Source organism: Mugil cephalus, chromosome 10 (genome assembly GCF_022458985.1).
Source record: "Mugil cephalus isolate CIBA_MC_2020 chromosome 10, CIBA_Mcephalus_1.1, whole genome shotgun sequence".
NCBI classification, from domain to species: Eukaryota; Metazoa; Chordata; class Actinopteri; order Mugiliformes; family Mugilidae; genus Mugil; species Mugil cephalus.
This window is the reverse complement of record NC_061779.1, coordinates 2972067-2999499: the sequence shown is the minus strand read 5'-3', so window position 1 is coordinate 2999499 and position 27433 is coordinate 2972067. Positions and strand designations below refer to the sequence as shown.

Below are 27433 nucleotides of genomic sequence, written 5' to 3'. Positions count from 1 at the left end.
GTAAGAAATCTGACTGTTTCAAATTTCACAACATCCTCTGTGTCTCTGAAATGGACTGAGCCTGTGGGAAACAGCTCTTTCTATATAGTACAGACGACAGGAGAAACAACAAACAGGAAAGATAATGTCACTGACCCTAAACTAAGTGTCACTGAGCTGACTCCTGGAGTGCGCTACACTTTCAGTGTGATAGCAGTGGCTGGAGATAATAAAACCATAGGAGAGGCAACGACAAAGTCATTGTATACAAGTAAGAAGTGCTCAGTACCAACATTAAATTGGATACTGTGTCTCTCCATCACAGTCAGTGTTTGATGTCATACGGTTCAAATTCAGAGCATTTTTATGTTGTGAGCATCTTATGTAATTTTACTCCTGGATTTCACAAATGACAAATCATTTTTACCTTTGCTTCCAACTCTCTGTCACTCACAGAGCCTGAAATAGTCACAAATCTCAGTGTCACTAGTTTCACAACATCCTCTATAAGTCTGAACTGGACTGAGTCGGTGGGAAACAGATCTTTCTATAGAGTACAGTGGACTGGTGGAGAAAGAACTAACTCTACGAATGTGTCTGAGACATTTACGAATATCACTGGCCTCACTGCTGGTGTCCAGTATGAAATAACTGTTATTGCAGTGGCACATGATGGTTACACTGAGGGCCAGAGTAAAATGATTTCCAAATACACAAGTAAGTAAACATTTAAATGTGCTTAAAAGAGTCAGGCCATGAAGAGTCTTCTGAGGACACGTGGTGTGAATCTGAGGAGTGAATCTTTGGAGCAAATGCACCTCTTGTCTTTATTTGCTCACACCAGTTTTAGGACACATCAGTGGATGTGTTGGTTGACTAATGCAGCTTCAGCCTTGACTGGTCTCCACTGGAATATTTGTGAAAATTATTTTATTTTACTTTTTGAAACAGTTGTTCATACATGATACATTTTCCTTCACAGTGCCTGAAGTAGTCAAGAATCTCTCTGTAACTGAAATCACCACATCCTCCATAAATTTGAACTGGAATGTACCAGGGGGCAACAGATCTTTCTATATAGTACAGTGGAGGAATGGAACAACAAACGGGAACGAAACTGTTTTTGAACCTAAACTAAATGTCACTGAGCTGACTCCTGGAGTTCATTACACTTTCACTGTCATAGCAGTGGCTGGAGATAATGAAACAAAAAGTGAAACGGCAAATACATCTCACTATACAAGTAAGACAATAAGAATGATGTTGTTAACGGGCACCTTAAATGCTAATCAGTGATATTAGAGGTTGCGATTAAACTTTTGCATTTAAGTAATGGGTGATATAGGTTCTCCTAGACACTTGGAAAGGAAGGGTTTAGGGATTAGTATTCATTTAGCTGCAATCTGCAGTTCCACCACTAGATAGCATTGAATTCTATTAGCTGGTCCTTTAAAGATTGAATTCATATTTTGTCACATGTCCTGCTTGATTCAGTCACGTCTTTTGTCTGATTTTCATGTGTAAAAATCCAGTAGTTGTTTAGTTTATTTGTTGGCTTCATTTTATTTTATTTTCATCCTCTTATATTCGTTCTTTGCCTTCAGAGCCTAAAGTAGTAAGGGATCTGACTGTCGCGGAAATCACCACATCCTCCATAAATTTGAACTGGACTGAACCAGAGGGCGACAGATCTTTCTATAGAGTACAGTGGACAGATGGAAAAACAAACAGTAGCAAAACTGTCATTGAACCTAAACTAAATGTCACTGCACTGACTCCTGGAGTTCGCTACGGTTTCACTGTCATAGCAGTGGCTGGAGATAATGAAACAAAAAGTGAAATGGCAAATATATCTCACTATACAAGTAAGACAATAAGTATGATGTTGTTAACAAGCACCTTAAAGGCGAATCAGAGATATTAGAGGGTGCAATTTCACTTTTTCATTTAAGTAATGGGTGATATAGTTTCTCCTAGACACTTGGAAAGGAAGGGTTTAGGGATTAGTATTTATTTAGCTACAATCTGCACTTTCACCACTAGATGGCATTGAATTGTACACATTGGTCCTTTAAAGATTGCATTCATATTTTGTCACATGTCCTGTTTGATTCAATCATCTCTTTTGTCTGATTTTCATGAGCAATAGCCAGCAGTTTATTTGTTGGCTTCATTTTATTTTCTCTCCATCCTCATATATTCATTCTCTGCCTTCAGAGCCTGAAGTAGTAAGAAATCTGACTGTTTCAAATTTCACAACATCCTCTGTGTCTCTGAAATGGACTGAGCCTGTGGGAAACAGCTCTTTCTATATAGTACAGACGACAGGAGGAACAACAAACAGGAAAGATAATGTCACTGACCCTAAACTAAGTGTCACTAAGCTGACTCCTGGAGTGCGCTACACCTTCAGTGTGATAGCAGTGGCTGGAGATAATAAAACCATAGGAGAGGCAACGACAAAGTCATTGTATACAAGTAAGAAGTGCTCAGTACCAACATTAAATTGGATACTGTGTCTCTCCATCATAGTCAGTGTTTGATGTCATACGGTTCAAATTCAGAGCATTTTTATGTTGTGAGCATCTTATGTTATTTTACTCCTGGATTTCAAAAATGACAAATCATTTTTACCTTTGCTTCCAACTCTCTGTCACTCACAGAGCCTGAAGTAGTCACAAATCTCAGTGTCACTAGTTTCACAACATCCTCTATAAGTCTGAACTGGACTGAGTCAGTGGGAAACAGATCTTTCTATAGAGTACAGTGGACTGGTGGAGAAAGAACTAGCTCTATGAATGTGTCTGAGACATTTACGAATATCACTGGCCTCACTGCTGGTGTCCAGTATGAAATAACTGTTATTGCAGTGGCACATGATGGTTATACTGAGGGCCAGAGTGAAACGATTTCCAAATACACAAGTAAGTAAACATTTAAATGTGCTTAAAAGAGTCAGGCCGTGAAGAGTCTTCTGAGGACACGTGGTGTGAATCTGAGGAGTGAATCTTTGGAGCAAATGCACCTCTTGTCTTTATTTGCTCACACCAGTTTTAGGACACATCAGTGGATGTGTTGGTTGACTAATGCAGCTTCAGCCTTGACTGGTCTCCACTGGAATATTTGTGAAAATTATTTTATTTTACTTTTTGAAACAGTTGTTCATACATGATACATTTTCCTTCACAGTGCCTGAAGTAGTCAAGAATCTCTCTGTAACTGAAATCACCACATCCTCCATAAATTTGAACTGGACTGAACCAGGGGGCAACAGATCTTTCTATATAGTACAATGGAGGAATGGAACAACAAACGGGAATGAAACTGTTTTTGAACCTAAACTAAATGTCACTGCCCTGACTCCTGGAGTTCATTACACTTTCACTGTCATAGCAGTGGCTGGAGATAATGAAACAAAAAGTGAAATGGCAAATGTATCTCACTATACAAGTAAGACAATAAGAATGATGTTGTTAACGGGCACCTTAAATGCTAATCAGTGATATTAGAGGTTGCGATTTAACTTTTGCATTTAAGTAATGGGTGATATAGGTTCTCCTAGACACTTGGAAAGGAAGGGTTTAGGGATTAGTATTCATTTAGCTGCAATCTGCAGTTCCACCACTAGATAGCATTGAATTCTATTAGCTGGTCCTTTAAAGATTGAATTCATATTTTGTCACATGTCCTGCTTGATTCAGTCACGTCTTTTGTCTGATTTTCATGTGTAAAAATCCAGTAGTTGTTTAGTTTATTTGTTGGCTTCATTTTATATTATTTTCATCCTCTTATATTCTTTCTTTGCCTTCAGAGCCTAAAGTAGTAAGGGATCTGACTGTCGCGGAAATCACCACATCCTCCATAAATTTGAACTGGACTGAACCAGAGGGCGACAGATCTTTCTATACAGTACAGTGGACAGATGGAAAAACAAACAGTAGCAAAACTGTCATTGAACCTAAACTAAATGTCACTGCCCTGACTCCTGGAGTTCGCTACACTTTCACTGTCATAGCAGTGGCTGGAGATAATGAAACAAAAAGTGAAATGGAAGAGATATCTCACTATACAAGTAAGACAATAAGTATGATGTTGTTAACGGGGACCTTGAATCTGATCTGGTGAAATAATTCCCAAGACAAACAAAACACATTTGTAAACAAATGTTTAATTTGTTACAAATGAACAGGCCCATTGCATTAGTGCATAACAACATGTTACCATGAATTATTTCATCTTCATTAGCTTCATATCACCATCGAAAGGGAGTTTTCTTCTGTGATCCCAACATGTATCTTTAGTAATCTGGGATGTAATTTCTCAACAGTAGCACTAGAGGGGGTCATTTTTCATTTTGAGATTGAAGTTATGGCCACTGTAGGTTCTCCTACACACATGGAAAGGAAGGGTTTAGGGATAGGTATTTATTTATCTGCAATCTGCACTTTCAGCACTAGGTGACACTGAATTCACTAGTCCTTTAAAGGCTGAATTTATATTTAGTTTCATGTCCTACTTGATTTTCAGGTACGATAGCCAACAGTTTTTGTGTTTATTTGTTGGCTTCATTTTACATTCTCTTCATCATCATATATTCATTCTCTGCCTTCAGAGCCCGAAGTAGTCAGGAATCTGAACGTTTCAAATTTCACAACATCGTCTGTGTCTCTGAAATGGACTGAACCACAGGGAGAGAACTCTTTTTATAGAGTAAAGTGGACAGATGGGAATATAAATGAGAATCGCAGCGTGAAAAATACACAAATAACCATCTCTCGGCTGACTCCTGGAGTGCGTTACACTTTCAGTGTGATAGCAGTGGCTGGAGATAATGAAACCATAGGGGAGGAGACAACAGTGTCATTGTATACAAGTAAGAAGTGCTCAGTACCAACATCATAGTTACTGTTGGATGTCATAAATTCAAAGTCAGGGCGCTTTTATGTTGTGATTATCTTATGTAATGTTACTCCTGGATTTCATGAATGACAAATTTCACATTTTTACCTTTGCTTCCAACTCTCTGTCACTCACAGAGCCTGAAGTAGTCACAAATCTCAGTGTCACTAGTTTCACAACATCCTCTATAAGTCTGAACTGGACTGAGTCGTGGGAAACAGATCTTTCTATAGAGTACAGTGGACTGGTGGAGAAAGAACTAGCTCTATGAATGTGTCCAAGACATTTACGAATATCACTGGCCTCACTGCTGGTGTCCAGTATGAAATAACTGTTATTGCAGTGGCACATGATGGTTACACTGAGGGCCAGAGTGAAACGATTTCCAAATACACAAGTAAGTAAACATTTAAATGTGCTTAAAAGAGTCAGGCAGTGAAGAGTCTTCTGAGGACACGTGGTGTGAATCTGAGGAGTGAATCTTTGGAGCAAATGCACCTCTTGTCTTTATTTGCTCACACCAGTTCTTGGACACATCAGTGGGTGTGTTGGTTGACTAATGCAGCTTCAGCCTTGAGTGGTCTCCACTGGAATATTTGTGAAAATTGATGATTTTAGTGAATGTTTTGTTTTTGTTTTTTTTTTTTAAACATGCGTTCATACATGATATATTTTTCTTTACAGTGCCTGAAGTAGTCAGGAATCTTTCTGTCACTGAAATCACCACATCCTCCATAAATTTGAACTGGACTGTACCAGGGGGCAATAGATCTTTCTATATAGTACAGTGGACAGATGGAAAAACAAACAGGAGCATCTCTGTTGTTGAACCTAAACTAAATGTCACTGCCCTGACTCCTGGAGTTCGCTACGCTTTCACTGTCATAGCAGTGGCTGGAGATAATGAAACAAAAAGTGAAACGGCAGCAGTATCTCACTATACAAGTAAGACAATAAGTGATTCATATTGCTTACTTATGGCAGATTCTTCTCTCCATTTAACTCATTCATTCACACAGGTTTGCACAGGGGGATGCAAACCTGTGACCTTACCTTACTCCACAGGTCCCCCAAGGTCCATGCGTCCAATTTAGGAGAATCGTTTAGCTGTGATGGAATATGGCCGGTATATAGCCTATAGTCCAAAAGTCATTGGATACATAGACGTGAAATCAAACCAAATAAACACCTCTGATATTATAAAGTTGACTTCCCAGACATGGTGTCTGTCTGTCTGGTTTTAGCTTTGTATTTATCCAGTAAGCAATGCACCTGAGTCAGAGACCAGCTGACTGGCTTAATAATGAAATAACATGCATTTCTTTCCGTTTAGGACCTGAGAAGCCTGAGAACATTATGGCTGAACGAGGAACCAACCATCTGAACATCAGCTGGACATTGCCTCAGGGACGGGCTGATAGATACGAGGTGGAGATCACCAACGCAAATCTGACATATTCGAATTCCAGTACAACAAATGACAATGCTACCGACTTCACTGATTTGTATCCTGGAAGAATCTTTGTCATTAAAGTGACGGCTGTAGCTGGAAGCTTGAATAACACGTCTGACGCGACTTCAATCGCCACTGGTATGTTCAAGATTCGATATTGAGAGGGACAAAATCCACTGTTAAAATACGCCAGTCATGTAAAATCTGAGAAATTGAGTCAGATTGTGTGACAGCTCCTTAAATACTTTCAAATCTTTTCTCTCATACATAAGTGGGGCTTTGCATCTGAGTTAATAAAATGCATACTGGGTGCAAAACATGCATTCACTCCCTGTATCCAAAGGAAACGGTTTTACTTTCATCCAATATTTCATCCAGTTTGAAACAGTGCCATCTGATAAAATTGTTGCAAAGTACAGATTTTACCTCAGTTGCTAGGATGGAGTTTTTGCATAATTATCCTGGTAATTAAGACTTCCGTTGTTTTCTCAAGTTCCTGTTGTTCATATCTTTTAGTTCCCACTCCCCCTGGCTCCGTCAGCTTCAGTAAGAGGACCAACTCTTCGCTCCAGCTGGAGTGGACAACTCCTAAAAAGATGGAGGGCGCTCCGGACATCAGCTACTACATCACCTACCAACGTGAAGGTGGTGAAAATAAAAGCCAAAACTCTTCAGGCATGAACACAGAGCTGTCTGAGCTCTCCTCTGGAACTTCCTACAACATATCTGTGTGCACAGTTGGACCCCAAAATTTGAAGAGCACTGCTGTCCATGTATCTAATTTCACATGTGAGTAGGAGATAGGAACATGATGGAAGGAAGCTCTTGTTATTTAATCACTTTTTAACACATTATTGCAATTTTTATTTATATTTTATTTATATTTGCAGTGCCAAACCCAGTCCTGAATGTTGCAGCCAGCCCCAGCTCCACCTCTTCAATCAAAGTGACATGGTCATACCCATTGGAGGTCAAGAACTATTACCTATATGTGGTTGAAGTCTATAATTTAACAAAATTTGTTAGTGCAGAAACTGTCAGTACAAACAGCACTGTCATGACTGGCCTGAAGCCAGGACGTGGTTACCGTGTTACAGTCGCAACAAAGGCTGCACCAGGAAGTGATTCTACCACAAAAGAGACGTTCAGTTACACGAGTAAGGATTTGCATATAGATGCTTTTAACTCCAAAAAATAATTTTACAATGGTATTTTCATCTTTGTTTTCTAACCCTCTCCTGTATTTGCTACAGTGCCCAATGCAGTGACCAACCTCACAGTGAATTACCGGAACACAACATCCATCCAGCTGACATGGCATAGACAAAATGATTACGAGCCTTCCTACTCCTACCTGGTGGCAGCGCTCCTGGACAACAAAGTGGTACACAATGATTCAACAGGGAACGAGAATTACACCTTCTACAACCTGAAGCCTGGAACACAGTATCAGTTTATTGTGACCACAGTCGTGGAAGGCGTCAAGTCCACAGAGGAAAGCCTGCATAATTATACAAGTATGTCTTAGAACTGTCTGAAATGTGTTTGTGAAAAGATAAATTGGCAATATAACACCTGAGGCCAACATATCAGTCTTAAAGTCTTTTATAGATGTTTCTGCTCATAAAAATGACAGAATTAGAAAATGTGTTTCAAGATTTTTCCTTAACCAGAGTATAATTGGCCGTTTTTGACTACTTTTGGTTTTACCTTTATGTTTCACCTTAAAAACTCCGCACCTTGTTGCCTTGTTTTTACAACCAAAACTGTATTAACACATTGGACCTAGAACCACACTAAAAACGTAACATTGTTCACTGTGAAAACAATTTAATGAACCATATTTTTATAACTTAGAATGCAAATCTGAAGTATGAATTTGAAAAGCTTACGTACAAATTTTGCAAACAACAAAGCTATTTAGGACTATTTCCATTAAAATGCAGAAAATTACTGACTATAGCATCGCTCCGACAACTTTTCCTTCTTCGCTCTTCCATCGGTTGATGGGATGCATTTTGAAGCTAGCTAGCAATCTTCGCTTGCTGGCGTTTCGCTTTTCACTGCTTCTCAGTGCACCGGACGCGCACCAACATGACGGCAATATTCAGGAGAAAGTGTGGCGGAGACAGGGGCTATGGCGCTGTGACCGTGCGTACACGCAAACATGGCAGCCTGCTGCTAGACGCCTGCGATACACCTGAGCGTACACAAACGTTTCATTTATTTCTTCTTCTTTTTTTTCATTTTTCACTCAACAAACGGGAACATGGGACGCTCTCAAAAAGCCAAACAACCACGCACACCCGACTCACCAGCTTCACCCGTCTCTACTTCATCACCTTCATCACCGACACAACCGTGCTGCACCGAGGTTAAAGACATGCTTATATCCATTGACAATAAGCTCACCGGGCTGGATGGCAAAGTGGCACTCATCGAAGTTCTCCTCAAAGAATTGCAAAACCTCCGACAGAGCCTGGAATACAGCCAACAACAGATCGACGCACTCGCACGAGAAAATAAATCACTTAAACAAGCTGCAACAACGATGCCCTTCCTCCGTCACCGCAGAAAATAAAATCATGAAAGAAACAGCATGAGGGACAATTAGATTTTTACCGGCATTCCAGACGAACCCCGAAAAAAACAATCAAGGCTTTTATGATCAAACAACTAAAACTTCCCACGGACACCGTCAACAACATCGCCCCAACACCACCCGACCCCGGCCTGTCATCGCAAAATTTGAGCACTTCAAACAAAAAGGACTGGTCCAACGACAAGGCAGACAACTCCAAGGAACGGACTACGGACTCAACGAGCAATATCCAACAGAAATCAACAACAGACGCAAGCAGCTATTCCCCATATATATATATAACCCATGTTACTATGTTGCCTCAGCTAAAGTTTGTTATCTGTGGAATTGGTTCTCAGGCAGAGAAAAACAAAATATTCAACCAGTTAACAAAGTTAAAAGCAGACATATGTTTATTACAGGAAACTCATCTCTCCAAAACAGACTATAACGAGCTACTATCACCGCAATTTAATCAAGTATTTTCAGTCCACTAGAATACAGAGCAAAGACACGTAACCAAATGTCATTCATTCACAACTCCACTATTATTGACGCGAAAGGACGTTTCATCATAATAAATATCACAATCAACAACAACCCACTAACAAAATAACTTCCTTTTTCAATAACTCCTTCTCCTCCATTATCGTAAACTCAAATGGCCCCATAATAATAGGAGGAGACTTTAACACAGTCATTAACCCATCAACAGACAGAAGTTACACCACAAATAAATGCAATTGGTAGTCCACAGACACAATAAAACAGTTCATGAGTGATATTGGTCTTGGCGATGGTTGGCGTATACAACACCCATCCTCAAAACTGTATTCGTTATTTTCACCGGTTCACCAGTCATTCTCACGAATCGACTATTTCCTCACTAGTACCTCAATAATCCCACATATCTTAGACTCAGTCCACCTAAATCCAGCCCCAGGATGGGCTTCAACACATTCCTCCTCAGTAATCCAGACTTCATTAAAAATTAAAAAGGAGTGGGCATCCTTCCTAGAAATAAATGATTCCCCAAAGCCATCTCCATCACTTCTATGGGAAACAGGTAAAGCAGTTTTAAGAGGTGTCATCATTTCATTTTCCACTCACAACAAAAAGAAAGAAGAACAAGAAGAATAAGAAATTAAACTGGAACAAAAAAATCACACACCTTAAAAATATTATTATAAATAATCCAGCAGAAGATATACAGAGTGAGCTCAGGAAATACAAATCACAGTTAAATTATATAATATAATATAATATACTGTAATATAATATAATATAATATAATATAATATAATATAATATAATATAATATAATATAATATAATATATAAGAAAAGCAAATTCCTTATACACAGACTCCGACTAGAACAAATTCACTATAGCAACAAATCTGGAAAATACTTAGCAAACCTAATCAAGGCAAACAAAGACAACAAAATCTTTAAAGACTTTTATACAAAACGATATTCATCCGAAATAAACCTAGCTCAAGACCACATCAACTCCAAATTCACACCACTCTGGAACAATCCCGACTTTGTCAGTAATAAAAAAACACTCCACCTTCCCACATGGTCACAAAAAGGCATAACACACTTACAACGCATAATCCATAACAACACACTGGTCCCATTTACTCGCTCTGTCCAGGAGTACAGCATCAGGAGCAACCAGTTTCTGGAATACCTTCAACTCAAATCATCAATTCAAGCAAAATACAATATCAGAACCATTAACTTAGATTTACCCCCACCAAGTTTGAACCTGATTAACATCCATCCAAAAAAAGAATCAAATCTTTTTACAATCTGACACAACCCGATCCATACCTACATCCAAGTGGGAAAAAGATCTGGCAATTGCTCCCGATGCTGACTTCTGGAACCACATCTGCAGAAACATTTACTCCATGTCTAGAAATGCAAATCTACAACTTATACAACATAAAATACTTCACAGGATTCACTACACAGGACAGAAATTGGCAAAAAATGGGATCCACATCAGAAATCTGCACAAACTGCATGCAAAATAAACCAGACACTTACCTTCACGCATTCTGGCACTGCACACCTGTCGAACAATTCTAGAGCGAGGTCACCGGATCACTTTCTGTTTTCTTGGGTTGCCATATCCCCCTCTCCTTACTTGGCGACACCTCTGCGACAAACCCGACAAAAGCAAACAATAAACTCAATAAACCAAACAAAAAAATCTCCCAATATCCTTCACTATAATAATTATTATCGCTTTAATTGTTTTGTACATGTCTGTTTGTTTTGTTTATAATCATTATTACTTTCTTTTAAAATAATTATTAATGGAAGCATTATTTCACTTCATATATTCTTTATATATTCTTACTGTAACATAACTAACCATGTTTCTTTATTATTGTATTAACTATTTACTGGTAAACATATAATTATTAAATGTAACATCATGAAAGGTCTGTATTGTCTGTACTGTATTGTCCAATAAAAAAAAAAAAATTAAAAATCACCAAAAAAAGGGAAAAGTCTGGTTTAAATTGTTGTATAAAATCTAGTTTTACTTGGTCCATTAACACAATTTAAAACTGGTCTATAGGTTGAAATTATCATTTTACACAAAAGTTGAAACAGCGATTCAGTGGCGCTGCATCTTGCTGCTACGCCGTCTTTAACTCGCCATGTGATTTGGACGCACCGGCGCTTCCGTCGCCTCCGGAGGGTTAATATCACATTAGCTCCCAGGAGTAATCCTGAGGGAAGCTGAGATCCTTTATCGTGTGCACTAAGATGCTGGAGATCTTCTACCAGTCCGTTGTGGCCAGCACCCTTTTCTCTGCTGGGGGAACAACATCGCAGCCATTGATGCCAACAGACTGAATAAGCTGATCAGGAAGGCTGGCTCTGTCATTGGCTGCACGCAGGAAACTTTTGAGGTGGTGGTGGTGGGGAGGCAGACACTTAACGAGCTGTTATCAATGATGGACAACCCTGACCACCCTCTCCACCAGATGATTAGACGGACAATGGAGCTCCTTCTCCAAGAGACTCAGACAACTCTGTTCTCTCAAAGAACGCTAGAGGAAATCTTTCCTGCCTCAAGCCATCCACCTGTTCCTCATCTGTATGTGACAGATAGCACTATGTACATCTTTCCTTCTTGAATTCACTTTTTTTTTCTCCAATTCATTTATTTTTATAATTCTGTAAATAACATGTATATAGTAGATGGTGTTCTTCCTGTTACATACAGTATGTACGGTGCTGAGTGCGTGTACATTGCTGCTGCAACTGTGAAATAAAGCATCTGTCTAATTTTCCAATGCATAACTGCCCCACTACTACCCAACCTGTAAACTTTCTAGCATACTTAATTTAAACCTCTTCTTTTGTTTTCTAGAGCCTGAATCAGTTGCTCACATCGTGCTGTTGGGAACCACAACAAGCATGTTCGTGAGGTGGCCAAATGTGTCCGGACTGGTGTCCTCATACTCAGTCCTGCTGTACAGAGACATGAAGCAGGTGGACAACTCCACAAATCTGAGCAACACGACGCAAAATCACACGTTTCACAACTTGACACCGGGAGTAGTTTACCGTGTGGAGGTGGTCACCAAAAGTGGACCTTTGGAGAGCAGTTTTTCTGAAAGCAATGCCACTTGTGAGTCACATCAGTATTGTGACACTGTACACACAATATTCTACAAGTTTTTATTTTTTAGAAATGTGAGGGAATTGAATACTAATCATAGAGTATTTATTTCCCCGTTCAGTTCCTAACCCTCCTGGCCCCATCACGGTGGAGTCTCAGACCGTCAGTTCCATCAACTTCACCTGGCCGCGTCCAGAGAACATGAACCAGATTCCGCACAACTTCAGTGTGTCCACCCTCAGCGCCACTAAGACCACTCCAGACAGCTGGTATCTTCTGGACTCAGTCTCGTCCGGAACACCGTACGATATCTCTGTTGTTACTGTGGGCGTGCTGGGGTTTGAGAGCACGGCAGTGACGGCACGAAACTATACCCGTGAGTAGACGCATACACCCACAGATCACGTCCAGGTTATCGATCAACCTGACTGAAATTATTATGATGACAAATTGAAACTTAATGGATTACAAGGACACACACAAAAAAAAACTAACCCTAAACATTAGGGAACTTTTATGAACAGCTCCTGTTCATCATGTAGAAACTTGAAATTTGGTCCAGCCGTTCCTGGGACATGTGAGACACACTGACCAAATAAATTCCCCTGGAAATTACCTCTAAGTGATATTTGTTCATAATAATTACTCTAAATAAGTGTTTATCTAGCTCTAGTATGAAAGAATAAATATGCCTGACTATCAATCGCTAAAGTAAAACTACTTTTACTTTTGTTTTCTTCGCTTGTTGTCGTATCAGATTATCTGAGCCTGTGACATGATCATAGCTGGGCTCTTTATATTAGACTTAAACAGGCTTTATTTGTCATTTAGACGAATGGAGCAGGAGCACAGAATATACTTTTTAAAAACTTTGTATAGCAAACACTGTGCAATATAAATATATAGCACAGTATTGGCTGCACGTCATAAAAAGTGGGTTGCATGTCTGGTGAAAATCACCTGAATACGTAGCTGTAGAAAGAGGGATTGGACACTCCTACTGTTGATGGTGTCAGTGAAAATCACATCCAATCATCCCATGAATCCACAATCGCTCTGGTAAACATCACTCGACGTTAGTGGTCTGGTTGTTTGGTTAAGAACTGTCTTTTTTGTGCCACGTACACTGTTAACCACTTATTACTGTTATGTAAACCACAGAGGTCCAATGTATTTTTAACCAGTGCGAGAACATGTGAAACCAGTCACTGTATCTCATGCTTTCTCCATTTTCTCAGGACCGTATAACGCCACCAATCTCAGTCACAGGGCCGTCACCACAAACAATTTGACCTTGGCGTGGGACCAGGAAGGAGAGAGAAATTACTCTTATTTGGTGGTAGTGACCAATGACTCCAAAGCTGTCGTATACAATAACGTAGCACCTAAAAATGAAATAAATATCACAGGACTTCCCTCTGGGAGCTTATTCAACTGTACTGTAACCACACGGGCAGAAGATGGCACTGAGGCACAACCTGCGACAGCAAACTGCTTCACACGTAGGCACCATTCACCTTGTCCGAAATACCTCATAGAAATATAAAAGTAAACTCCTGCACAATGGTGACACCCTCTCTTGTGTTTATAGGGCCGCATGCTGTTACAGAGTTGAAGGCTGAAACACTCAGCACAACTGAGATACAACTGACCTGGACAAAACCTAGCGAGTACAAGTCATACTATAGATATCGGGTTACAACTGCAGGCTGTGCCTCTCAAGACAGAACCCTTGAAGGAAACACCTCAGTATTGCTCTCAGGGCTCAACCCTGGGACCAACTGCACCTTCTGTGTGACTGTGAAGGCCGCGGATTTCACCACAGGGAAAGAAACCTGCATCTCTCAGTACACTTGTAAGAGTCTTACCTTATTCATTTGTGCGTGTCATTTAAAAAAATTATGAGTGTTGACCTGCTTTAATCGCTGCTACTCTGCATACTGACAGACCCTGAAGCAGTAAAGCTCAACATCTCCAGTCAGGGCTCCAACAGTTCAGTCGTGGTGTCGTGGACCCACCCCTTGGGAAATGTGGAGTCTTATGTGGTTTTGCTGAAAACCCCAAATGGGAAATTGAGCCCGCGAATCAAACCTAATAGCAGTACCTCCGAACTGTTTGACCAGCTGTCAGCTGGGAGGGAATACACTGCCATGATAACCACAGTCAGCGGACCCTTCAATGCAACATCTAAAGAGGTTACTGATGCAACATGTGAGTATTATACTTTTCACACATGCACAAGTTCTCAGTACTCGCATACATGCATACATGCTCGTGAATTTATATATTTGGGGACATGCACACATACTCAGGACAGACATATTTTGCATACTGTACACTGAGGGAAACATACAGAAATTCCTCTGTAAATATTTTGTCACATCCGAAGCAAGTTTCAAGGTTTATGAACTTTTACATGCTGTGTAAAAAGTGCAGCCATTTTCAGATCACGATTCAGATTTCAATCCTGGAGAATAAACTAGTACACCAGGAGAACAGTGACAAATTTGAAAGGTGGAAGCTTCAGTTCATATATATATATATATATATAAATTCAAAGTACAGCATGATTTGAATCCCATTACATACACACATTCCTATTTACATTCATTGTGAGGGCACAGTCCAAACAGTACTTTATTAACATGTTTAATGTTTATTAACATTTACATGTTAACACATTCATAGAGTGGACCTAAGTATGTTTTAAATTAAGTACAATTACACTTTATTTAAACATTTTTTGATCACTCAGGTTTGGCTTTGGTTTGATTTAGCTTAGCAAACGCTTATATTTGCCTTTGTTTTACCTAATATGTGTTCATACGTCATTGGTAATAATCTCTGTACCACATAAGTGTGAATGTTGTCACGTGCAATAAGATGATAAAAATGTTTCTGCCATTTTTGCTGTTGTTGATCAGAAATCTGAAGAAATACATTTTAAAAATGCATAATTTGTGAACAGAACAAAACTTCTGCTGACAGATGTTGCAATAATAATAAGCTGCAGTTCCAAATAATAGAATTAATGTTAATTGATAATAACTCCTTACGTCCTTTTAAGCATGCATATCAAAGTAAGAAATTAAAGAATTTTTGAACGATGTTATGCAGCTTGTTGAAGCTAATCTGCTTCATCTTGCCCCCTCAGACCCCAACCCTCCAGGGCCAATTACGATCGACATGCAGACAACCAGTTCCATTGGATTCAGCTGGAAAGAAGCTCCTCTAATGTCTGGCGCATCATTCTCCTACCAAATGAATATAAAACCATCCCTCGGAGGAGAAATCACAAACATTACCAACAGCACTAACACCAGTCATACTTTTACCTCTCTGTTGTCTGGGACTTCCTACCACATCTCTGTGGCAACCGTGGGGCTTAGGAACTATATGAGTGCGGGGGTTAACGGAAGCGCCACCACAAGTAAGGGTTTTACTTTTGAACCCAAGCACTGTGATTCTGTTTCACCCTTATGTCTCGACTGACACTTCTCTCGAACTCTTTTCGATCAGGGCCCATGAGTGTGCGCTCTCTCTTGACCGAGGCAGACGAGACGTCTGTCAACCTCTCTTGGAGAGAACCTTGCGAATACAAGGAAAGCTATCGTTTCAATGTGACCTGGATAAGCTCAGAGCAGATCATGAACAGCACACGCACTGAACGTCTAAATCAAATCATCAGTGGCCTGGTCCCTGGTACCAGATATAACTTTACTGTCACCACAGAGACCTCTGATGGAATACGGGCTGACACTAAGACAGCTTTCGCCTGCACAAGTATGGTCATGACAACTTAATTCATTTCACATATAACTGTTCTTATCACGTATTTGCAAACAGCTGGACCCAGATGTAATAGATATAGAAAGTAAATCACTAGATAATTGGTTGAATAATATATTTCAGGTCAGTGATCAATGTTCCCAAATTTTAGAACATTCTTGACACACAGAAAAATAATCTTCTTTAACATAACTTACTGCTCTTTTCAATGTTTTCCCCAACGTTTATTTTACTTTCTTTCGTATCACAGATGCAAGCCCAGTGGAATCCCTTAACTGTCCCACTCTAGACAAAGATATCGCACAAATCGCCCTGAACTGGAGTGAACCCAAAGGCAAAAGCACTGACTTTGAAGTCACTGCATCGGCTGGAAATCGGAACTTCTCCGTAATTGCCCCCTGCTGCAGTCATACTTTTTCCAACCTTAGTCACTTTACTGAGTACAATGTGACCGTAGTGACTCAAAGCTGTAACGCAAGTGCTCCTGTTATTCACAACTGCCGGACTGGCATCACAAGTAAGTAATAATGCTTTGCAAATTTTATACTTGCATAAATGTAGAATTTGAACAATTATATTATTAGTCTTCCTGCTAATGAGATACATTTTACAGGAAAACATGAACGTTGAACACCTCTCAAAGAGACACTGATTTAATTGTATTCTTTCATCTGTTGCTGTTTCCTCGATTGATTTGTAGTTGATAATATACACAAGATATACAACAATAATTATTAATTTGCCACATTCTTGTATTGTATTTACATGTTTCTACTTTTGTCTGTGTTGGTGCGATATTTGAATACTAATACTACCCTTTTTTTTTTTTTTTGAAGATCCATCCTTCCCAAAAGGCTATGAAAGACCGGTTGTGAAAGAGAAGAACTACAACAACTTCATCCTTCAAATTAACAGTGAAATGCTGGACAACTCTAATGGGCCCATCACAGCTGTTGGGGTCCTGGTGACAAGGGAGACTGGTGTGTTCTTAATATCAAGGAGTGTCAAGCTTCATTTACCTCCTTTGCCAGTTATCTCAGTTAATTGCTGGATGAAAGTATTTGTGTCACTCGATAAATAAGACTCCAGACAAAAGCCATTTACTGCCATTTTTGGTAATTCCTTTCCTTCCAGGTGAAATGTCGAACTTGACTAAATACTTGGTGAACACTTACAATCAGTGGAAAGAAGGGACAACACCAGTGTACCTGGCAAGTTTCGGAAACATGACTTCTATTTCGCGCAGTATTCTGAGCCATTTCGACATCGAAATAGGGAATGGATCCGAATGGAAAAGCTACTTTAATGGTCCTCTGGAACACAGTAAATCATACCGGTCAGTACACTGTAAATAGATAACGGCTGGGGACGTAAACGTGCTTCAAAATGACTAAATCTCATTTGTTTAACCTTGCAGAGCTGCCATTGCGGTATTCACCAGGCTAACTTACACGTCAGACGGCCTTGTGAACATAGACAGATCATTTGTCTCAGTAACAGAATTTATTGACGTTGGTGAACTCCCACAAGACCCAGGTACCATTTTCAAAACCACACGTTTTATTTATTTATTTTTTCTAGTATTACCTTTGTAAATGCTCACTGGTGTGTCTTATTATCATTATTATTTAAAGTTATCATTAAAATTGCTATCGGAGCAACAGCGGGAGTTTTCGGTTTCCTCTTTCTCATCCTCATCGGTTTTATTATCTACTGGAGAAGGTTCGTCATTATAAACATTAATGAAAATTCCCGTCAAGTCAGCACGTTCATTGCTTTAACTCCCTCTCTAAACTCCCTCCCTACTGCAGGATATCCAACAAAGAGTCCTCCGACATCCAGATTCAGTCCATGAGGTACGGTTTTAATTTTTGGTATTTTATGTTTTATAATTTCACACCCCTGTGTGAAATTTAGCCACTCACTGTATTCCCTAGAGGTGGATTATTGAGAAAAAAGCATTTTTAAATCGGGTCAATCCTAATCCAGCAGGGCAGCTGTTAGCTTTAGCTTAGCATAGGAATTGTAATAAAGTGTTGCCAATTAGCCAGTCATTTGCAAAAGTGATAAATAAACTCAAGAATTTGACCTGTACATTCACCTCGAGTACAAATATCTCTACAATTAACACAAAGGGATTAGGACAGGGGAGATATAGACTTTTATAGATAAGGACAATGCCTGGACCAATTTAAAAACGCTTCTTCTCGAACTCTGGGGAATCTGACTAATTTTCACATGGGGGTGGTGTATCCCTTTAAGTAAATGCATCTCTATTGATTCAATAATGATTATTTTTTCCCTCTTTCTTTCTTTTTTCCAGAGCTAAAGTGTGCGTATAAATACTTTCTAAATACTAATACTATCTAAATTTATTTGAATGTTAGCAGTAGTTTTGTGGACATAACTGACCTCCCTGGTGTCCCATTTGAGCAGGAGTGTCGCCGTGACGGTGGAGGACTTCGAGGCTTATTACAAGAAGCAGAAAGCAGACTCCAACTGCGGCTTTGCAGAAGAATTCGAGGTAAACGTGCAAACTTGATATTTAAGGGATCTTGGTTTGTACATGAGCTTATTTATGTCAGGGAAACTAATACACAACTATAAATGTCCGATTTATTGTGTTGCAAGAACAAATGTAAGCCTCGTAGGCATTAATGTTTTTGTTCACCAGCCACTGTCTCTAGTTGTTTTCCAAAGTTAATGCTAGCTACTGCATTTTCACTAGCCACAGTTTTGTTGTTGGGAAATTATGATCCTCATTGCTGCCTTTCTTCAGTTGTCCCTATCTAATGCAGGTGCAAAAATATCCTTAAAAAAAACTTTTTAAAACTTTTAAAACAAACTTTTTAACACACATATGAAGGAATGTTTAACACATTATTATTATCAAGTATTCAGCTCCGATAAGGTTCTGCGTTGGCCTAAATCTGAAAATATGTTGTCTAATAGTAATAAAAAGTGTGGTTTCTTATCACATATTGCCTTAGAACACAGCTTACAAGTAAATTATTCAATGATGTGACTCAAAACAATGATTCAAAGAGACTTTATTCACGTAGAATTTGCTTCCTGGTTATTTTCGCCTCTCTTACCTGTTCGGTGCTCTTTTCTTTTCTTTTCTTTTCTCTTTTTTTAAAATGTCTTTACTTATCCTTTCTTTTCTTTTCTGGGGACATGTTGTTCTTCAGTTACTAACTGAGTTAAAGTTGGGTGTTGTTGGTTGCCATTGAGAAATAATCGCCATTAAATCAGAATCAAGTATTCAAAAGAAGCGTGCTCTAATTTCAGTTAAACAGCTTTTTTTTTTTGTCTCCCCATCCTTCGTTCCATCTTCAGCTTTTCTGTTGATATTTTTCACTGCTGAAATTCACTTTCCTTTTAGTGAGTTGTCAGGTGTCAATGTCAAGCCCCGCCCATAGTTTATTTATGAGGGAAAAACCTCTGATGGAACATGAAATTAAGTTGCCCTCTCTCTTCTCCTTCACATACACACAAATCATGCTTTTCTTACTTTCTTTCCTACAAAAGGACCTGAAGGTTGTGGGTACAGGTCAGGCGAAGGTCTACGCGCTGGATATGGAGAACAAGCCGAAGAACCGCTACAACAACGTTCTTCCCTGTGAGTGGCCTGAACGAAACCCACTGAATCCGCTGCTTTCCACAGTAACACAACCATCAGCTGTCGCACTGCTAACATCACCCCATTTTAAAGTGTCACACGCCTTTTGAGTGTTTAACTAAGTATAACTGCAGCCGTGGAATTTCATCTACCCTCTCGTTCACCTCCTAGATGACTCCTCTAGGGTGAAACTGTCTATAGTCCATGGAAGTCCATATGACGACTACATCAATGCTAACTACATGCCGGTGCGTACTGACATTCATCATTACTGAACTACTGAGCTGCTCATTCCATCGCTTATCGGCGTGCCATTTAAACAGCTCAACCCCTGCTCCACATTCGGTCAACCTCCTTAAGAACCGGCTCGGCTGCTGTTTTATTTGACAGGGTTACAACTCGAGGAAGGAGTTCATCGCCGCCCAGGGTCCTCTGCCCAGCACGGTCAACGATTTCTGGAGGATGATCTGGGAGAAGAACGTGCAGACTTTGGTCATGCTGACACGTTGTAATGAGCAGGGACGGGTGAGTGCGAACACAAGCGCTAGCGAGAGCCAGGAAAGTCGAATCACAACATATACAGTGTTCCCTGAATGCATCATTGTCGCCGGATAAAATGAAAGCAATTAATAGCTACACATAAAAATAAATTACAAATAAAGACAGCCTCCTACTGCACTTTACAGCAATTTGACCCTCATCTGAAGAAATAAAAACGCCTACAATGGAAAATGTATACTACCAGTACTTTAAACGTGTTTATTTAAGGGAAGTTTGCCACAGCTCAACCATCGTCTTCTTCTCCTTTCTAGGTAAAATGTGAGCAGTACTGGAGTTCCGGCACCAAGCACTGTGACGACATTACTGTGACAACAACCTCCGAAATACCACTCGACGACTGGACCATCAGGGACTTTGACATTAAATATGTAAGTGTGGAGACGTTACATGTAAGAACATGTCCTTGCAGCTACAGCACCACCACTCAACCGTTTGCATTAGTATAATGGATGTGCACCGATGCAAATATTTGCATCTTGCAGCGACAGATCTAATGTATCAGGTTGTCTGCTTTGAGAAATGATATGGAGCATATATAGATCAGGCATAACATTATGACCACCTTCCTAAACAGTTGTGACTCATCAGATGGACATGGGTCTTCTGAGGGCTGGTTTATGGCTACAGGATGTTATCAGCGTGTTGATGATGCCACAGATACTTAATCAGGGATCTAGTGAATTTGGAGGCCAGGTTTAGTTGTTCCTAAATCCACATTTGTGTGTGTCAGGCTGCATGGTTCTAATGTTGTGGCTGATTACAAAAAGCACAGATGGATAAAACTAAGACTCATCTTGGAAAGAAACAAAAAAAAACACTCAAAATGCACATTCAGGTGTTCATTTCACTACACTTTGTCTGTGTTGCGCCTCTAATTTAGTCCTAAATTCGCTAAACGTCATCTTTCTTACTCCTAACACTTAGCATCCTTCATAATGTTTAATGCTTGAATGAATTTATTGAAAATATAATCCGATATTTTATGTGTTGATATGTTTATATGACGTGTTTTGAAGGATTTGAGTAGATTTGGTTTTGCAAAACTTAAAAGGCCCTTTTCTCAAAATGAGTTTTTCTGCTGCTCAGAGCCAGAAATCTCCACTTCAGTAGCACTTACACATAGCAAACTTTCCAGATTTATTCCTAAGTACATTCTGCAGGTATTTACAGAGGGGATTTTTCATACATCATTCAGAGCCTGATTTATGGAACATTTTACTCCTAAAAACATGGTAAAAATTCCCTCTGTAAATACCTGGAAATCTAATGCATTAACAAATGAAACAAGAATTTTGAACCTCACTTTAGCCATTATTCAGATTTCTGTTCTGGAAATGTATGCAAATTAGTGCATACTTACGTAGATAATAACACCTCATTTGCATATTTAAATATAAAGTCACAGAAAACTTGTAAAAGAAAAAAATATGGTATTTATGTAAGTAATCAACTGGAGAAGTTTCATGATAGTTCACCTGTGTGCGTTAATTCATACGGACTGTTTTGTGTGTTGTTTGCCTTCCAGGTGAAAACAGCTGAGACCCGTTCAGTTCGCCACTTCCACTTCACGGCCTGGCCGGATCACGGGGTCCCAGAAACCACGGAGCTCCTCATCAGCTTCAGACATCTGGTCCGAGAGCACATGAACCAGTACTCCAGACACTCTCCCACCGTGGTCCACTGCAGGTTTGACACACACACAAAGAGTGTGTATGTACATGCAATTTGATGCAAAGATAAAGTATCTGATATCATCTTTTCCTCTCCTCTCTTCTTCTTGGACACTCAGTGCCGGTGTGGGCCGCACCGGTACCTTCATAGCCATCGACCGCCTGATCTTCCAGATTGAAAGGGAAAATATCGTGGACGTGTACGGTATCGTTCACGATCTGCGTATGCACCGGCCCCTAATGGTGCAGACAGAGGTAAGAAACACACTCCTGTGGTTTATTTTCTGGTCGTTGAAACGATGCTGCAGCTCATTTAACTTTTGTGGTGTGGCTGCAGGACCAGTACGTGTTCCTGAACCAGTGTGCCTTGGACGTGATCCGATCGAGAACGGGGACCAACGTGGATCTAATCTACCAAAACGCCGCCGCGCTCTCTATTTACGAGAACGTCGAACCAAAGAGGGGTTTTAACAAAAACGGATACCACCAGCCGTGAACCCTGGACGCCTCTCACACCTCTCTCGTCACTTAGCAGAAACAACAACAGCTCAGCAGACATTTCTAAAGGGAATGCTTTCAACAAATATTTATTTTTTACCTGCTGTTGTCAAGAATCGTTTAGCTTTCTGGATTTAAACTTTTATTTTGAAGTATTTATTTTGTTAAAAAATGTTTGATACTGGAGGGAAAATAAAATGCAATAGTGAACGTAATCACAAAAATATATATATGTGTATTTTGTGTCAGCTCTTGTCTTGGATTATTTTGTAAAATTGCTTAGTTGTTTTATAATTACTGCTTGCTTACTACTGTACATGACGTACGGATGATGACAGTTTTTGCTCAGGTAGGACATTTGATGTTGTATAGGTATTATTACAGACACTTTTGATAAAGAAAAAAAAAGCCTTGTATAAAATAAATGCTGGTATCAAACCTACGTGCCTTTTAAAAAGAAACCAATAGGTGGCACTCTTCCATTTTTTCTGCCAAATAGGGACCATGATGATATTGGGTTGTCGCTGTAACCTTAAAATTCACCAAATCTTCCTGCGTGTCTTAAACTAAAGATGAACAGTGCAATGTGTTTTAATGTTTTGTTGTCATTTAAATGTCTACGCGTCGTATTGCGAGTGATGCACTGGATGCATATGTCTTCTACACTGTTCTTTCTACTAGATGTTTTATTTTTTATCAGTGGTGTTGATTATGTTGTGGCCAGTGCTTTGTGAAACAGGTTGGAAAATGTTCACATTTTATTTTTAAAAGAGATGGAATCGCAATAAGCAGCTCAGGAATTCAAGGAAAGCTGAACATTTTACTGGCAGGTCGGGAGTTAGAAAATCCACACTGCACTTTGATAAACTTATTTTACGTCCATCTTTTCTACTGTGTTTCTAAAAGTGCAGAAGAAGCACAAGCTTTATGTTCAGTTTCTAAAGGGCAGAGTTTTCCATGAGACAGGTACGTTTGTGTTTTTAAGATTGCTGACCGGTGTGCTCAGCCTGTAGATATGTTCCAGTTTTTATTGTAGCATAGCATACTTAAACAAATTGCAAGCACTTATATTTTTAATGAAAAAAAAAAATAAATAAATAGTAAATATGCATACTGTTACAGGATGTTTTTAAAATGCTTTATAAGATGCTTGCTGGTACAATGCGAATATGTAAAATGAACATTTGAAATCTGTACACATTTTGATCTGTCAAAATAAATTGTATAAGAGACTGTGTTGTGGCGCCAGTGTCCTCTTTGCTACACTTGCTGTATAAAGCTACACTTACTTGCCACTTTATTGTGTCCAATTGCCTGCTAACACAATTAGCCAATCAGCCAATCACGTGGCTGCATTTAGGCATGTAGAGGTGATCAGGACAACTTGCTGAAGTTCAAATTGAGCATCAGAATGGGGAGAACCCATCTTCTGACGGCTACTTCCAGCAGGATAATGCTCCATGTCACAAAGCTCATATCATCTCAAACTGGTTTCTGGAACATGACAATGAGTTCACTGTTCTCCAACGGCCTCCACAGTCACCACATCTCAATCCAATAGAGGAACCTTTGGGATGTGGTGGAACGAGAGATTCTCATCACAGATGTGCAGCCGACAAATCTGCAGCAACTGTGTGATGCTATCATGTCAATATGGACCAAAACCTCTGAGGAATGTTTCCAACACCTTGTTGAAAGTATCCGATGAAGAATTAATACAGTTCTGAAGGCAAAAGGGGGTCCAGCCTTTTACTAGCAAGGTGTACCTAATAAAGTGGCCGGTGAGTCCAGTGAGCAGATCTCATTATGTGAACAGTTTCTAAATTTTCAAATGCAAAGATCAAACGGGCCCGCAACAATACAGCGCTGCGTGCTGCAGAGCAGAGGAGGACTGAGCAGACACACCTCTGCATTATTCAACTTTGAGGCTGCAGGTAGCTAAGTGCCCCCTCGACAGATGAATAAATAATGCCATTTCAGTTTCTTACTTCATGGGGAAAAAGCTTTTTAGACTTCAAACACAGCCCACATCAGGTCTATCATCGGGGATTTTTATTATTATTTTTTTTACAAGCATTTTCATATGGTACAGGGCATTTCCTGGCATTGTGGAAGAAGATGTTTTTTCCAGCATGTCAGCTTTAATAGCACCAGTATTCTTCAAGCCTTATAGCCTCTCCTATTTCTCCATCTTTCCTCTCCGTTTCCTCCACGTCACCCGTATTTAATGTCTCTCAGATTCACGAGTTGGATTTAAAAATAGATTTGGCATTTGAAAGCCTCTTTCTAGTCCCCTATGCTGTAAATTGCAGTAACAAAGTATAGAAAGAGTCGGCTGGTGTTGTGACAGAAATCTGGGCTCAAATGCAAAATTAAAATAGGACAGCGGATAACTAGGTGATCCAAATTTAACGACGAGCTCAAATGCTTATGTGACGGTAAATCCATCATAATGGATTAGACCAGGATGATTGTTTGTTTTTGTTTTTTTCTCTGAAATAATGATCATAAAACAAAAACGAGGATTTTGTGGCCTATTATTTTGGGAAAATCTTACCTCCGTCTTCTGCAACACTGGATTTGAGGACTTGTTATTATGACTGCATGTGATATCGTGTCCTTGAATAACTGGCCTTGAATAAATCATATTAAAAAGTTCATGTTTAGCTCAATAAAGCTCTGGCAGATGTTCAGTTTATAGCAGCAAGTGCACAATGGCCTAGCAATAAAATATGACATTTACTGAACTCCTCTCTAAGTGTAGTTTAAAGTCGTGTTAAAAATATGTTAAAGCAACTGAACATTACAACATTTGTGTTCACGAGTGTACCTAATGTTTTGGCAAATGCATATGACTATGACCCACGAAACAATAGCCAGTTATTGGCTTAGAAAATAAACAGCAAATTACTTGAAATTAGCAATATCTCAACTAAAATTAGTAAAATGCTACTATATGTTAATCCACTTGTAATAATAATATTACAATAAAATCACATATACGACTGATAGGGGACAATTGGATACTTTTTTTTTTTTAATGTACAGTCTGATGATAATAGTTCTGTGTTTTCTCATAGTTTAGACCTATATTAAATTTTTGTATTTAAGCTTATTTATTAAGTTCATATTGCATTTTTTGATCATAATAAATGCTCGATAATTTTAATGAACAAATGGTCTTAAACACATTCAAGTGAAAACAAGTGCATTTTTAATACATAGAGGTCTGCTTTAAATCTCTGTTCACAGACTGTTATAATGTCTGTGAAGGTTCTCAGTCATCCAGGTCATGGTATATCCAAAAGGAACTGAACTGAAGGCTACAAACCCAATTGCCTTTTTAAAGACGTAAATCCTCTACTACCTCCTTGGTTTTAGCTGTATTGAACCGAAGATGGTTCACTACTAATAATTATATTAATAAGGTGAATTTGTTTCTGTCATTTTATGTGTATATTGATATGATTATTATTATTAACAACATTCCAATAAATGCAGCTTGAACCTGAAAACTTGAACTTGATAAGACATGGTGATGGATTTATGGAGGTCCTGGCCCCACCTGCAGCCTTGAACCATCAACAGGGAGTGTGTAGGTTCAGACCTATAAGTACCTGGGTCTACATCTGAATCACAAACTGGACTGGTCAGCTCACACAGATAAAGGATACAAGGTCACAGCAGAGCCGTATCTATATCCTTAGGTCGTTCCTTATCTATCTGTGATAAGTTTTATTTGCCACATGCACCTACACATATTACAATGCACAGTATGTATTTATTTTTGTACCTGCATCCAGTTAGTTTTTTTTCCCCCTTGTACAGATTCTTTTTCAGTTATCCATGACGCTACATTACACTTCCTCTGCGATCCCGGGTTGGATAAACCCAATGGACATTTATTCTTGCAAAGATTTGGACAAGCGAGCATGGTTGGAAGGACTTGGATAACTTTGACAACTGTAGTCAGTTGAATGTTGCAGCTGCTTTTTTGTTCTTTCTTATGAATACTTCCACTCTCAATATAGGCTGCAAAGAAATGTATGGTTGTTGCTATGTGAAAACCAATAAAAAAATACAGTAAAAACAGTAAAATATAAGTATAGATGCATGAAAGAGAAAAAATAATAAAACAGAATAAAAGGTTATAGAAGATAACATATAAACTGTAAACTCTGAAACGTAAACTTAAAATGTGGAACATTCTAAGGACGATACTTGTGTCACGACACGATACATTATTTTGATATCATGATATTGCGATATATGGCAATATTCTACATAGTTCACTCAGAAATGTAAAGTTATGTACATCAGATGACAGCGATAAATCATTGGAAAAACTGAGTCCAAAAATACTTGTAGAGAGAAAGTGGTGTTGGAGGTGCTGAAGTCGTTCATCATCGGCCCACAACTTTTTCTTTTAAAATCGATATTAAGACATTCAGAATCAATATTGTATCGGAAGAAAGAATATCGCGATATAGTGCCATATCGATATTTTATTCCCACCCCTATTATATACGCGCATTTACATTATTTTAAAGCATCTATCTATCTATCTATCTATCTATCTATCTATCTATCTATCTATCTATCTATCTATCTATCTATCTATCTATCTATCTATCTATTCATCATGCAGCAGGTTGGCGTGCGCCGCTGCGGCCACAGGTGTCGCCAGAGTTCCCTGCGTTATGTGCGGCAGCGGCCACATGAACCGCAGC

The 27433-nt window shown here is 39.2% G+C and overlaps 1 protein-coding gene across 25 annotated transcripts in view; it reads left to right on the top strand.

Annotated features, from left to right (window-relative positions):
• LOC125014845 (receptor-type tyrosine-protein phosphatase eta) overlaps positions 1 to 23938 on the top strand; it is a 49732-nt gene extending 25794 nt beyond the window's left edge. For 16 of the 25 annotated variants that reach the window (XM_047596303.1, XM_047596298.1, XM_047596306.1 and 13 more), the window contains 33 exons: positions 962 to 1222; positions 1584 to 1844; positions 2197 to 2457; positions 2643 to 2903; positions 3169 to 3429; positions 3791 to 4051; positions 5563 to 5823; positions 6212 to 6469; positions 6848 to 7120; positions 7222 to 7488; positions 7585 to 7848; positions 12312 to 12572; positions 12685 to 12939; positions 13802 to 14065; positions 14155 to 14418; positions 14511 to 14774; positions 15718 to 15993; positions 16083 to 16346; positions 16603 to 16869; positions 17189 to 17332; positions 17487 to 17688; positions 17770 to 17888; positions 17987 to 18074; positions 18164 to 18208; positions 18676 to 18684; positions 18789 to 18876; positions 19884 to 19974; positions 20146 to 20222; positions 20365 to 20499; positions 20787 to 20903; positions 22061 to 22221; positions 22325 to 22460; positions 22543 to 23938. In XM_047596303.1, coding sequence (XP_047452259.1) covers positions 962 to 1222; positions 1584 to 1844; positions 2197 to 2457; positions 2643 to 2903; positions 3169 to 3429; positions 3791 to 4051; positions 5563 to 5823; positions 6212 to 6469; positions 6848 to 7120; positions 7222 to 7488; positions 7585 to 7848; positions 12312 to 12572; positions 12685 to 12939; positions 13802 to 14065; positions 14155 to 14418; positions 14511 to 14774; positions 15718 to 15993; positions 16083 to 16346; positions 16603 to 16869; positions 17189 to 17332; positions 17487 to 17688; positions 17770 to 17888; positions 17987 to 18074; positions 18164 to 18208; positions 18676 to 18684; positions 18789 to 18876; positions 19884 to 19974; positions 20146 to 20222; positions 20365 to 20499; positions 20787 to 20903; positions 22061 to 22221; positions 22325 to 22460; positions 22543 to 22701 — 6575 coding nt within the window. In that variant the 3' untranslated portion in view covers positions 22702 to 23938. Of the gene's footprint in view, positions 1 to 435; positions 697 to 961; positions 1223 to 1583; positions 1845 to 2196; positions 2458 to 2642; positions 2904 to 3168; positions 3430 to 3790; positions 4052 to 5562; positions 5824 to 6211; positions 6470 to 6847; positions 7121 to 7221; positions 7489 to 7584; positions 7849 to 12311; positions 12573 to 12684; positions 12940 to 13801; positions 14066 to 14154; positions 14419 to 14510; positions 14775 to 15717; positions 15994 to 16082; positions 16347 to 16602; positions 16870 to 17188; positions 17333 to 17486; positions 17689 to 17769; positions 17889 to 17986; positions 18075 to 18163; positions 18209 to 18675; positions 18685 to 18788; positions 18877 to 19883; positions 19975 to 20145; positions 20223 to 20364; positions 20500 to 20786; positions 20904 to 22060; positions 22222 to 22324; positions 22461 to 22542 lie in introns of all 25 variants that reach the window. The other 9 variants (XM_047596322.1, XM_047596302.1, XM_047596299.1 and 6 more) reach the window with 9 other exon arrangements.
• The last annotated feature ends 3495 nt before the right edge of the window (positions 23939 to 27433 follow it).